The sequence below is a fragment of the Haplochromis burtoni genome, unplaced genomic scaffold (genome assembly GCF_018398535.1).
Source record: "Haplochromis burtoni strain Fernald_Lab_line unplaced genomic scaffold, NCSU_Asbu1 Contig_123, whole genome shotgun sequence".
Taxonomy (NCBI): Eukaryota; Metazoa; Chordata; class Actinopteri; order Cichliformes; family Cichlidae; genus Haplochromis; species Haplochromis burtoni.
This window is the reverse complement of record NW_024582484.1, coordinates 41,483-55,227: the sequence shown is the minus strand read 5'-3', so window position 1 is coordinate 55,227 and position 13,745 is coordinate 41,483. Positions and strand designations below refer to the sequence as shown.

General features: G+C 40.2%; 1 protein-coding gene across 1 annotated transcript; it reads left to right on the top strand.

Annotated features, from left to right (window-relative positions):
- The first annotated feature begins 11,731 nt into the window (after positions 1–11,731).
- On the top strand, positions 11,732–13,124 carry LOC121815051 (E3 SUMO-protein ligase ZBED1-like). The gene is made up of 2 exons (XM_042223907.1): positions 11,732–12,613; positions 12,810–13,124. Exons 1-2 carry the CDS (start codon positions 11,769–11,771, stop codon positions 12,955–12,957), a joined length of 993 nt encoding a protein of 330 aa, XP_042079841.1. The 5' UTR covers positions 11,732–11,768; the 3' UTR covers positions 12,958–13,124.
- Positions 13,125–13,745: the final 621 nt, after the last annotated feature.

The following is a 13,745-nucleotide window of genomic DNA, read 5'->3' as shown; positions in this document are numbered from 1 at the left end:
CACACACACACACACACACACACACACACACACACACACACAGATGCAGTGTAACCTGCTTATGGAAGTGAGCGTGACTGTTGAGGTGGGAGACGGGGCTGGCCGGCTTCTCTCAAACTTTATTACTTTGCTTCCTCGTTCACACTATATGAGAAGGACGGGAAGGAGGAACTAGTCAGACCCAGAGTGAGTAGAGGAGGAAGAGGAGGGTAGAATAAATGAATAGAAAACCAGTGGTGGCGATTATAGAGAAAAGGCACAAAAGATGTGTTTTCCGTCTTTCACTACGTTACCTGAGCTGAAGTGACAGAGAATCTCTAACTTAAACATCTGTTTGTTGTTTTATTGTTCGTCTTCAGTTAGGAATAAAGACTCATATTTCTCTCTCTACTTATTTCAGCAGCAAGGACTGCTATGCAATCATCAGCTCCAACATTAAAACCAGCCTTGGGACAGCCTGCTTACTTTACCCAAATATGCTTTTTGTGGAATATCCTGGTTTTCATATCAGTTGCTGTGAAATCCAATCAGCCACACAGGCTCAGCGAGCTGCACGGCTCAGGTGTCTCTAGAGTCACCTGTGTTTCTCCGTGAAAAGAGCTGTTAAATATCATATTCAGCTATATTTATAGGAAGCATTATTTTTAATTACTGGTTTATCTGTTTTAGAGATGATAGTAACAATGGTGGCGGTGTGGGCATGCACCGGTGCAAGCCCCAAGAGTTCAACGTTGCAAAGCTGAGTGAGGTGGGCACAGGCAGTGTTTCTCTGGCCTAATGTTTGTGTAAGTGAAGGCAGAAGCACTGGGAATGACCATGAGACCTCTGCAGAGTCATTTTGACATCAGCCTTTCATTTTTGCGTATATTGGCCCTGCTCCGTGGAGTCAAAGGCTTGGGATCTTTGTACTGTTACTTAAATCCAGACACATTGTCGTTACTGGCAGAGATTCAAAGTCTTGGCAATTAAATTTTATTGCAATGTCATTTAAACATTGTTAGTTTTAGTTTCCTTCTCACTGACATTCTCACGGCCCCGGGTTGACTGACCCAGCGATTGTGTATTGAGTATATTGGATGTAAGTTTATTTAAATGTTGTATATATTATAAATTTGTCTGAATTCTTCTTCAGTGTATCCAGTTTTGTTCTTAGTTGCTTTAAAGTTTAGTTCATTCGTGCATCTGCATTTTCCCCATTTTTAAATATCTCATTTCCTGATTTATTTTTAGTTGCTTGTGTTTTGCTTTTCGATTTGCTCCCCTCGTCTTGTTGTCTACGATTTAGTTGTCTCATTCTGCCCAGCTGTCTCATCTTCCACCATTGCCCCTCTTTGTGTATATTTAGCATCTGTCTCCCCGCGTCCTTTGTCTGTTCACCTTGCCTGTGGTCCTGGGTGAGGTGAACAGACAGTGTTTCCCGGCTCCAGTGTTTTCCCAGGCTTTGTGTTTCACTTGGTAAGTTCTCAGTTCCCTCTCTGGTCTTTGTGTTTTGCCTTTTCAGAGTGCCGACCAACAGCCTGCATAAGCAGCTCACTCTGTTGAATTCTGCCTGCCTGAGTCTGCATTTGGTCCTCATCCACTAAACTTATGACAGACATACAATTATCTCAGATAAAATTGCCATTCAGATTCTTATGACATGATCCATTCCTAACAACAAAGAGCGTCTTGGTTTCAAACACAGTGAGAAGCCTAAACTTTATGGCTTCCTTTTTTGCAGTATTTGCTTTCTGCAGAGTTGTCCCGCGGGCCAGTTTGAACCCTTTGGCCGGCTGCTTCAGGCCCCCAGGCATCGAGGTCTATTTTGGAAATGACAAACAGCAGAGTTCATTTTACATGTTGTCATGTCATCCATCCATTTTCTCTGTATTCGTAGGCACAGATCAACTATCTAGCACACATTCAGCTCAGATGGTAATTTGATAGAACAAGTTGAAACTGTAGCTTTGACCTTTACATCCAAATCTTAATTTGATTTATTTAATTAATCTCAGCGCACTCTAAAAGATGGGCATGCGATTAGTTGTAGACAATGACTAATGATTGTCTCTCTCTCTGCTTTTCTTTGTGTTTCATCATCTGCTGTCTTTCGCTTCCATCCTACTTTATCTCTGTTTGTCTGTCTTGTCTTCTGCCTTTTATCTTTCTGTCCGTCAAATTTATCATAACACCATCTCACCTCATTTCTTGTGTCAATATTTTATCTCAGCACCCACTTTGCACACACACAGCAGCATCACTGTAATACAGCAGCTGCCAGTGTGTGCATGTTTGCACACGACTCTATTCACAGCTGTAAAGCCAGCAGTAGGCTTTCTCACCGACCTCTCTGGTGTCTGTGTGCGTTATTAGCTGTGATTGCTGTTTCAAGGGTAGATAAGACCATTGACCTGCTCGGCCTGTTTGTGAGTGGCTGTAGCTTCCTGTTTCCCTTTCACTTCTCTACAGGAAGTCACATTTTGTTTTGTAAAGAATTTTGTATAAGTTAGGTTGTATAGATTGTTTCATATACATCCTTAAATGAAAAACAATAAATAAATAGGAACAGGAGAGCACTGTTAGGGTTATATGGACATATTTTGGGGGTAATTTGCTGGGACTACCATCGTCTTGGAAGTATATTTGACTTTACAACTTGACCTTTGTATTAAAAAGTATAACACAGCACAACAGTGATCTAATGACAGTGAGTGATCAGCTGTTCACAGTGAACTGCATGTTAGTGTCGAGGCGTGCGCTGCGGCAGGCAGGACGTAGGACCCAAACGCAGACAGAATGATTAACAAATTTTTTTATTTCTGGAGAAAACTGCATGAGAAATAAACTCACAAAACAAAACCTCAAACATGAAAACGAGAAACTAAACTGGAAACAAGAAAAAAAGAAACACAAACTAGGAAAACAAACCAGTAACTGAGAACTAGAATTAAGAAAGGAGAAACACAGCATGGTGACACCAGGGAGTAACGAGGGAATGGAAAGCAGGAGGGAAGCACAGCTGGGACTAATCAGACGTAATGAGACCGGGGGACACTAGACTATCAAAGTAAAACAGGAAACAGGCACAGAGACACAGACTTGTCAAAGGGAGACACAGGAGACACTAGACAGGAAACAAGGGGCATGAAACACGTCGGGCAGACATCGAGGCAAAACCAAAGAACTAGAAAAACCTAAAAGATATAACAAGAATTTAACCAAAACAAAGAATATTAATAATCAAAAACATAAACATTGAGACTCAGAACCACGACAGTTAATTAACATTTAGGATTTTCAACTCAGTCTGAAACAGGAAGTCAGAGGAAGAAGAAAAAAAGAAAAAAAGATTGTTTCCCAAGCTGGGAAAAATCAAATGTCTCTCAGGTTACACAGTGATTTAATAAAGAAGGTCCCAGGATAGACCCGTGAGCAACAGCATATCAGAGGAGAGCAACGCAATCATGTTATTAAATGCATCAGTTAAATCTGAAGTCAGGATGTCAGGAAACACATGGAAACAGATCCACCACAACCTGCTGCAAGATTTGAGACTCCACGGAAAGTCACCACATTGTGTTATTGACCAAATATGCAGTTTTATCAGTCAGTGTATGAGTTCATGTATGTGTCCTCATCATAAGTGTCCACACTATGCAGTGATTGTCCAAGCAACAACAGCATGAGGTGTGCAGCACAGATATAATAAAATCCACCGGGAGTGTGTGTTTGCACTTTGATTGGCCAGTATGTTGCTTCCTGGTCGACATCATGTCATATTGGAGCAAAAGCAGAGTCTTGTGTCGACCCAGTACTGGTGCATAGTGGATATATTCAATAAAATAAGATGGTATCATTTAAGATGTGGGAATAAATAAATATTTTTTAAAAGATGTTAATGAAAACATTTTAAATAAATATCTTTCTCAGTCTAGCAGTGAGGACAGTGTTAAACAGTTACAATGTTTCTCCATAGTTATAAAATACAGCACTTTTACTGTTTTCTAAGATATTCATTAAGGATTAATCATCCATTCATTAATTCTGTTGTATATAGTATTTTATTCTATTCTATTGTGTACTGTAGATTATTCTTATCCTATTCCAGTGTTTTTTCTTAATTTTTGCTACTGTAACTTTGCACTGGCCACTATCTGGCATAACAAAACAAATTTCCCACGTGTGGGACTAATAGAGGTTATCCCATCTTATCTTATCTTGGATGTTTTGCAATGAAAGTGAACTGAAGCCTCACATATTGTTATTATGCATAAACTTAGGTGTAAAATTCAGTGGAAGTCATTTACTTCAACAGACTCTCATCACAATATCACAGTCTGTTTTGTACTAGAATACAGATTCACGAGTGTTATCTATCAGCTTCAAGTTTTTACATACATCATCCCTCTAAGCATTTCTGTTATGTACCGTCTACACAAACTACAAGACAAAATCTCAAGCATACACAATACAATGTCAAACTCATTATGCATCTGCTGCTCTGAGCAGGAAGATCTATGAAGCTAAGAAAGTGAAGACAGTAGTTAGTGTAAGTCATTCTGTAAGAGGTGTCAGTCCTGCTGTAGTTGTAACAAAGTAGCTGAATTTACTAAATAAAGAGTCTATTTTAGAATATAAACCATTCTTTGTGTCTGTACTTCTTCATCTAATGGCTCAGATTCAAACTACAAGTTGACCCAAAGTAGATTAAAAGGACCTGTTAGGGCATCAGAGCCATTTAAAATGTTTTTTTATCTGTTTCTGCAAGAATTTTTACCCACACTGCCTGAGAAAATGGCTAAAATGGATATGACCTCTCTCTTTAATAGTGTGTGCAGAGATCCTTCCACCCAGTTTATTAGCCATTTAAAATCAGAGGAGCACAGATGGTAAACCAATACAAGATATAATTGAATTGCATGACAACGAGAAACCTAATGAATTTTTAAGTGCATCTCATATTTTGTGCCCATCTCTGTATTTTTCTACAAAAAAAGACATTCTTACACAGTATTTACATTTTTCACAATGAAGTTTTTTTTAAACTTGGAACAAAAAATGACTTTGATTCTGATGGATATATCTAAATATACATGCACATGCATATTCATAATGTCTACATGAATGAAAAACAACATTATATAAAACATAGAGCTATAATGCCCTCGTTTCTCCCTTTATATTCTTTTTCTGCTGTTGTACTGCTGTCTGTCAGCCCACTCATTTTCATTCTAAGTTTGTCTCTCTCTCTCAGGGTTCGCTCCCATTTTCATTTATTTAACCATCTCTCTCTCTTTCCAGCTTCATCCTTTCCTGTCACTCTCATCTCCCCTGATGACTCCTTCTTTCCCTTTATCTCTCTATCTGTCCATCCAGCACCTGTTCGCTGAGCCTATTTCTCCATCTCCTTCCCCCAGGTCTCATATTTCCATCCCTTTTCCATTTCTCCATCCTGAAATTTCCTCCTTTTTCTGTTGTTTACTCTCATTCTTTTTGCTCCTCAATTTCTGCTATTTTCCCCCAATTCCTTTTAGTCTTCTTCTTTGCACCTTTCAGTCCATTCTGTTTCCCATCACTAGATCTCAGACTGTTGCCTTTTTAATAGAAATCAGCCACAGCCTCCACAATATTTACCAGCTTCCATCCATTTACATTAGGCATTAACATGCAATCTGCTACTCGGTATCTTCTGCATAAGAGCTCACAATGTCCACAGAGATGAAAATAGGATTAAATATGTCAGGAAAAACCTGGAGGACAATCAGACTTCAGCCAGTGCCAACCAGGTGGAAACGCAATTCACACAGTGTGCATAAATGGGGAAATATCCACTCAAGTGGAAGAAACATCAGCACCGAGCCACAGCCAGAGACTGCTTTTTGGAGCTACTCTGGTAACCTGCCAACAGTGATGACAGACCCAGTAAAAATTATCTCTCAGCACTATGCCATCATATAAGTATTTGGCTGATTTATTCACATTACTAAAATCAGAAATGGATGTGTGTGTGTGTGTATATCTATATGTACACACACACACACACACACACACACACACATATATATATACACATATATAAACAAACTATAGACTGGATTATAGATCAGCGGTCCCCAACCTTTTTGCACCACGGACCAGTTTATGCCCGACATTATTTTCACGGACCGGCCTTTAAGGTGTCGCGGATAAGTACAACAAAATAAAACTAGTACCAGTACCAAAAAAAATAAGATTTATTCATAACACACGTGAAAAGACCCAGGAAAACTGAGTTAACAATAACAAAATAATGCTGAAAACCAATAAAAACCCTGAAAACCAGACATTTCACACCTGAGCCTCAACTCTCGCGGCCCGTTACCAAACGACTCACGGATCGTTTGGTAACGAGGTCCGAGGCCCGGGGGTTGGGGACCGCTGTTATAGATGGCAGACAGTACACTGTACAGTGCAGCGAGGAATGCCCAGACCTCTACATTGGAGAGACCAAACAGCCACTTCACAAGCGCATGGCACAACACAGAAGAGCCACCTCCACAGGACAAGACTCAGCAGTCCATCTGCATCTTAAGGTCAAAGGTCACTCTTTTGAGGATGCCAATGTTCACATTTTGGACAGAGAGGACAGATGGTTTGAAAGAGGAGTGAAAGAAGCCATCTATGTCCACTGTGAGCGACCATCTTTGAACAGAGGCGGGGTTTACGACACCAACTCTCTGCCATCTATAATCCAGTTTTGAGATCCCTTCCCAGACGCCTTAACGCCCACTCACATCCTGGGCCATCTGACCTCAGGAATTCGCATGATAAGGTGGGGCCAGGTTTCACAATGAACTCACCCGAAACTCTGGCTGATTGTGACCCACACCCAGTTTCACACCTTGGCTCAGGCGATTAGAGGATCATCAGGAGGTCCTTTTGTCCCTCTGTGGGGGGAAACTCCCACTAGGTTTATATCTGGGACTCTCCACCATTTGACCTTAGAACTGAAGAAGCTTCTCGGATGAGAGGTGAAACGTCTTCAAGTAACTTAAAGAAGTCCAGATGCTTTTTTTTGCAAGCTCCTTTGATTACGATGACCTGGATGACTGAGAACCTTCACAGACATGCTCTTTTAAGGGTTTTTAATGACCTTTTACTGACTCTGGAGACCCTGCCATGCTAATATTATAGATCACAGCCTTCTCACCTCTAGACTGGAATAAAAGGGATTGTTTTGGAATGGTTTAAATCCTACCTATCTAATTGAACCTTCTCTGTTAATCGCAGAGACTCATTATCCCCAAAGACTGTGCTTTCGTGTGGGGTCCCCCAGGGCTCTATCGTTGGCCCAGCCCTTTTTTTCAATCTACATGCTTCCGATGGGTTCAATTTTTTTAAAATATGATATCTCGTTCGATGACTCTCAGATTTATCTTCCCCTGAGACGAAAATCTGTGAATCCTCTGAAGGGTCTACTGGTTGCCGTGCAAAATAAGTCAAGACAGGTCGATCCTAGATAATTGATCGCTTGTGTGGACTTGGGGTAGCCAGGTATCCCAGAATGAATTTCAAATTACAGGCAGCAGTGGTGGTGGCGTAAAGTTTTAAAACACCCCGTTTTTCTGACACCAACTACACTTTTAATAGTGTTTTAGCTGCGAATGTCTGGTCAGGTTGTCAACATAGAACATGTTTGCAAAAGTGCTCAGATGTTTTCACAGATGTCACTAGCTCTGCTAACAGTCAGCTAACAGAGTGTAACTGGTTTGTTTGCATATTCCACTCTCCGTGTTCCACATGTTGCATTCGCAGATTCTCGTTTTTACCGAGCGATCGTATCTTTCCGCCCGGTCTTGTGTCTCTGTGCTTCTGTAGCATAAAGAACAAGCTGACATTTTTCTCACGACACCAGCAATCAGCTCAACAGGCCCTTAGTTTACCTGCATCCTGTCAGCTGTTTGACACCTGCTGCCGTTTACCCTCATGATTAATATTCACAATAAAAATATTAGACGAACATCATGAAGTCTGTATGTGTTTCATGTGTCGAACAACCTTTGTACAGTTAAACCTAGCAGTTACTACATGACGGAAACACCAACGTTATCTCTTTTAATAAAGTTTATGCATTTATACACAGGTCACACTGATTATTTAACAAAAACCCAAAGATAGCTGTTAATCTGATTTATTTGCTCTCTCTCCTCCTTAAACATGTTTTTAATGTTAGTTATAATTCAGAATTGGCGACTGAAACACGTAGGACACATACGAACATCAGGAAATAAAATCCCAATAAATATAACCTCAGTAAATGAAGTCAGTCACTGACTTCATTTACGTCTCTATTGTGAAACCATTTACCTACATTTGTAATCTGTCATTACAAAGTGGTTTATTTCCTGATAAGATGAAAATTGCAAAGGTAGTTCCAATATATAAAGCTGGAGATAAACATCTTCTCACAAACTATCGGCCCATCTCTCTACTACTGCAGTTCTCTAAGATACTGGAAAAAATATTTTACAATAGACTAAATGACTTTATCATAAAAAACTATGTACTATATGAACAGCAGTATGGATTTAGACCCAAAAGGACCACAACACATGCCTTAATGGAGTTTATAGATACAGTAACAACTGCTATTGAAAACAAAAAATATGCTGTCAGAGTTCTTTTAGATTTAAAGAAAGCATTCGATACAGACAAACCATGTACATATGGGGTCAGAGGGGTGGCCTTATCGTGGGTTAACAGTTACCTTAAAAACCATAAACAATTTACCCAAATAAATGCCATGAAGTCAGAACTGAAACCTGTGTGTGGGGTTCCCCAAGGATCAGTTTTTGGGCCGCTGCTTTTTATATTGTATATTAATGAGATTTCAAAGTCTTTGAAAATAATATTATTTGCCGATGATACGAACTTACTGTGCTGTGGAAGTAACTTGGAACAACTTCTGAAAGAACTAGAAAATGAATTAAATAATCTGAGGACCTGGTTTGACCTCAATAAATTAACATTGAACCTGAGCAAAACAAAATTCCTAATATTTGGGAATCGCACATACAGTATTCTACTAACAGTAAACTGACAGTAATAACACTGAATTAGAGTATCTGAAATAAAATTCCTTGGTGTGATAATACATCACAAACTATCCTGGATTCCCCACATTACTCATATCAAAGGCAAAATATCAAAGTCTCTGGCAATTCTCTATAAGGTTAAGGATCTCATAAATCAAACATCATTATATACTCTCTATTGTTCTATAATACTGCCGTACATGACACAGTGTTTTTTGGAAGTGTGGGGAAACACGTATGAGACGCACACCCATCCAATATACATTCTGCAAAAAAGAGCAATAAGGAAAATAAATAAAGCTACTTCAAGGTGAAAAAGTCACCTTTAAAGAAAAGAGTTGTCACAGAAAGCAGAAACAGTAAAAACAGTTTCCCTTAAAAGTTCCTGCACTGGGGCTGCAATCTGTCAAAGTTTGTCAAGCCTGGCTGGCACAGTCATTGACATGGCCTCCGAGTAATACTGTGACTAAATTGGATGCATTGTTGTTTTTCAACAAACTGCACTTCAGAATTTTTTAGAACATGTTCAATAACAACATTGTCACCCACTCATTGTTAAAGTCCTACACGCTTGATTGGGTGGATATAAAAAGTGAATTCTAGCTGCAGTTTTATTCTGGCCTGCACATCTGGATAAGGAGATGTGTTGTATTTAAAAACGGAGTGTCTCATATCTGTAGGGCCCGAGCTTATTGATGCTGGCCTTACAGCTTTGGGGTTGGTGTTTTGTTTTTACACAAGAGTGAAGGCTTTCATTCTTTTGTTTTGCATTAGTACACAGGAACTACCCAGTGCTAATATTATTTTATTCAAGACTCAACAAAGATATATGCTACATTATGCATCCGTGTATTGTGCCTTGAAATAAGATTGGATTTGTTTAATTAATAGATTAAATTGTTAATCTAAATTGTTTAACAGATTAATAGTTATTTTTTTCTTTTTTAACTTTGAAAGAAAAGGAAAAAAAAACAAGCAGAAGTATTTCAGAGGCTGGGGAAAATCTCACCACATGATTGTGCCATTTTTTACAGTGTAGCAGCGCGGGCCAGAAAATCTCCTAATCTGTGGCACTCAAACCTTGTGTTGATCTAACTCATTAGCATCATTATTACCCAGCCTGGGGCAGAGAGCTGGCACTTCTCCTGTGCTCGTCTCCACCTCTACTCACGCTCCATCCTTCCCTCCTGTATCCTGCCTTTCTCTCCACCTCTCATCAGTGTCCCTCTTGGACATTTGGCACCATCATCCTTCTTCTTCTTCCCTTCTACTCCCACTCACCTTCTATCTTTACACTATTCCCTCATAAGTTTCTAGGGAGGGGTGGAAAGGTAGCGAGAAATGGCTTAGAAGGAAACAGAGAGAGCGATGCAGAGAAAAAGAGGGAAATAGAGATGTAGCAGATGTCTCTGTTCCATTAAGAGTGTAATGAGCAGAGCTAGAAGAAGCCTGAATGGGCGGACACACACACACACACACACACACAAACACACACACACACACATAGCAGGGAGGTGCTAGAGGGTCTAGTTCTACAGAGCGAAGCAGCAGCAACACCTGGCTATGTTTCTGTGCTACATCACAAGTTATGTCTCCCTTTCCTCTCCTTTGATGGACTCTTAGGTTGTCATTTCTTTCTAATCCAGTCCATTCTCTCTTTCTCTTTTCAGAAGTTAGTAAAAACAAAAGTAGTAAATAGTAAATTTAAACAAAGATAATTCTTATGAATTGGAATCTTTTTCTTTTCACGAACAAAACAGCATCCTTCATCTCATCACTTCTTGTTTTAGCATCTCCAGCACAGTGGATACTGTGTGTAGCTGCTGAATAAGAGCTATCGGTCTTTGGGCAGTTCTGCTAAGTCCAAATCTGGCAGCCTTTCATATCCTTATATAAGACCGCTATCGTCCCGATAACGATATACATCACAAAAATTTTACATTTTCTGTAAATTCTGGGAATCTCGGGCAGCTCGACAGAAATTTTTTCCACCTGGGCGTCGTGTACCTGGAGTCGAGTGTTTTAACCGATGCATGAAACGATACATTTTTAGACATAAGTTGTAACGGCCGCCGTTTTCTTTGTGAGTATTTATTACACGGCGTGCTGCGGGGAAAAGCCTGTTCTAACGTTTGAGTCTAAGGTTTATTTTTTAGCACCTGACGGCTCTTTTTTTTGCTTCTCATCCGTAAACACTCTGCATACTCTTTTTCGTGATTAAGTGTATTTTGAAAAGTCTCAAAAGGATCTTGAGCTTTATTGTGAAAGGTTTATGTGGAAAATAAACAAGCGGACACGTGATGGTTCTGCCACGGTTGTTGCTAACGACAACGCATAAAAACAGGGGCTTGTCCGTCCGTTGTGTGGTTATATTAAATATAAGAGAAAGAGAGAACTTTAAATAATATAGCCACTACAGTGACCATCTAAATGATGAAAAAATATTGCTGTAAAAGGTTTATTTTGCGACACCACGAAACAAACGATAACGTAAAATGAAATGATAGACGTCTTTATATCGTCATCCGATTAGGGCTGGGCCATATTATACTGTTCACGGTAATACCGGTATAAAGTTCGGCAACGATAGGAAAATGAAATATCGCGATAGAATGTGGGCAAAATGCGCATGCGCAGTGCCTTTGTTTTCATACGCACATGGCAGAAAAAGTATGGCGGAAATGGAGGATGACGCGGACGAAAGCGCATCTTTGAATGAAGCGGGTGAACCAGAATTGGTCAGTAAAAACGGTGCAACTTTGGTGGTGTGGAAGTGGTTTGGTTTTCGTCCATCAGATACCCACCAAAGCACAATTTTTTTGTAGAACGTGCAAGCGGGCCGTCATGGCGAAGGGAGGAAACACTACAAACATATTTTATCATTTGAAGCAGAAGCACTTCTTGGAGTACAAAAAAGCCATTAAAGCACGTGAAGAGTTGTGCGCTTCAACTAGCGAGGTGGTGAGACCAAAGAAGATGACTCAACAAACAATCGACGTAGCTTTAAATCGCTGCACGCCTTATGACAAAAGTAACAAACTCTGGGGGGAAATAACTGATGCAGTGACACATTGTTTAGCCAGGGATATGATGCCAATTCAGAGTGTGGAAAGAGAAGGTTTCAAAAAGATGCTTGAAACGTTTGATCCACGCTACAAGCTACCCGCAAAGAAATACTTCTCTAAAGTCGCCTTGCCTGCTTTATATGAAGAGATCCGTACTGAGGTGTCAAATGCGTTATCTTCGGTGGAGTTTTTTGCGTCCACCACGGATACGTGGTCAAGCCGAACATCAGACCCCTACATGAGCCTCACAATACATTACGTGGACAAAGACTGGCAGCTACAAAACAAGTGCCTCGAAACAAGTTTTTTCCCCGAGGACCATACTGGGGAAACTATAGCCAGAGTCTTAAAAGAGTTCCTCAGCTCGTGGAATCTTCAGGAGGAAAAACAAGTGTGTGTGACGACAGACAACGAGGCCAACATTGTGAAAGCCGTCGCACTCAACAACTGGACCAGACTTTCATGCTTCGGACATTGCCTGCACATTTGCAATAGGTAAGTTAATTATAACGTCAGATTAAGAACTTATTGTATTAGTTTAAATGATGGTAATAATACTGTTTGTGTTATTAATCTCTGAATGTGGGTAGTTGTACTGCAAGATTATTCCATATATATATGAGAGAGAGAGAGAGAGATTGATTGCTGTTGAGTAATGAACTGTGTTTCCTTTTAAATGTATGTCTTTTAGAAAGAAGTGTGAAGGATCCAAGGATCGAACGAGCAGTTGGAGTGGGAAAGAAGATTGTTGCTGCTTTTGGCCAGAGCTGGAAGCGCCAGCGAGCTCTGCAGGCTGCCCAAAAGGAACTGGGCCTACCAGAACACAAACTCATAACTGAATGTTGCACTCGTTGGGGTTCAAAGCAGAGAATGATCCAACAGCTGCTGGAACAAGGAAAAGCTATAAACCAGGTTTTAGCTGCTGATAAAACCACAAGGTACCTCATGTTGACATGGCAAGACAATGAAGTGCTTGACTCGGTCAGCACTGCACTGAATCCACTCCTATAGTTTACAGATGCTTTCTGAAGAGTATGTAACCATTTCATGTGTTAAGCCTGTTCTTCAGATGTTTAACAATGACATGTTAAAAGTAAAAGAAGGTGACACTGAGCTGACCAAAGACATCAAAACAGCAATACTTGACTACATGAACAAAAGCTACAAAGACAGTGTCACAGAGAGGCTTGTTAACATGGCTTCTTTCCTTGATCCACGGTTTCATACAGAATATTTCAGTGAGAGCGAAAGCGAAGCCATCAAAGTTCAAGTCCTGAGTGAACTAGAGCATCTTGTCCCACACCAGGGTAGCACAGCCACAGGTTTTTCAGAAACACCTCATACATTCAGCACAGGTGGAAATGTTGTAACTTGTCAAAGGTCCTCCCTTAAGCCCGCCTCTGTGAACATGTTAGTGTTTCTGACAAAGAATCTTAAAACTTGAAATGTAGAAAAACTTCCAGGAGCAGTAGCATAATTTATCTGTTTTTGTTTGTTTTGTTTTTACGGAGCCCCGCAGGGGACATGGGAGAGAAAAAACTTAAGACGGACTTTTGTGAGATCTCGCAAAACAAGCTCGGGATCTTGCAAAGCTTTTGCGAGATCCCGCAAAAGTTTTAGCCGCATT

Bases quoted from the DNA above. Each gene is read 5' to 3' on its own strand.
- LOC121815051 (XM_042223907.1), top strand. From the start codon at position 11,769: ATGAAGCGGGTGAACCAGAATTGGTCAGTAAAAACGGTGCAACTTTGG. The intron at 12,614-12,809 runs GTAAGTTAATTA...TATGTCTTTTAG, and splicing joins TGCCTGCACATTTGCAATAG to AAAGAAGTGTGAAGGATCCA.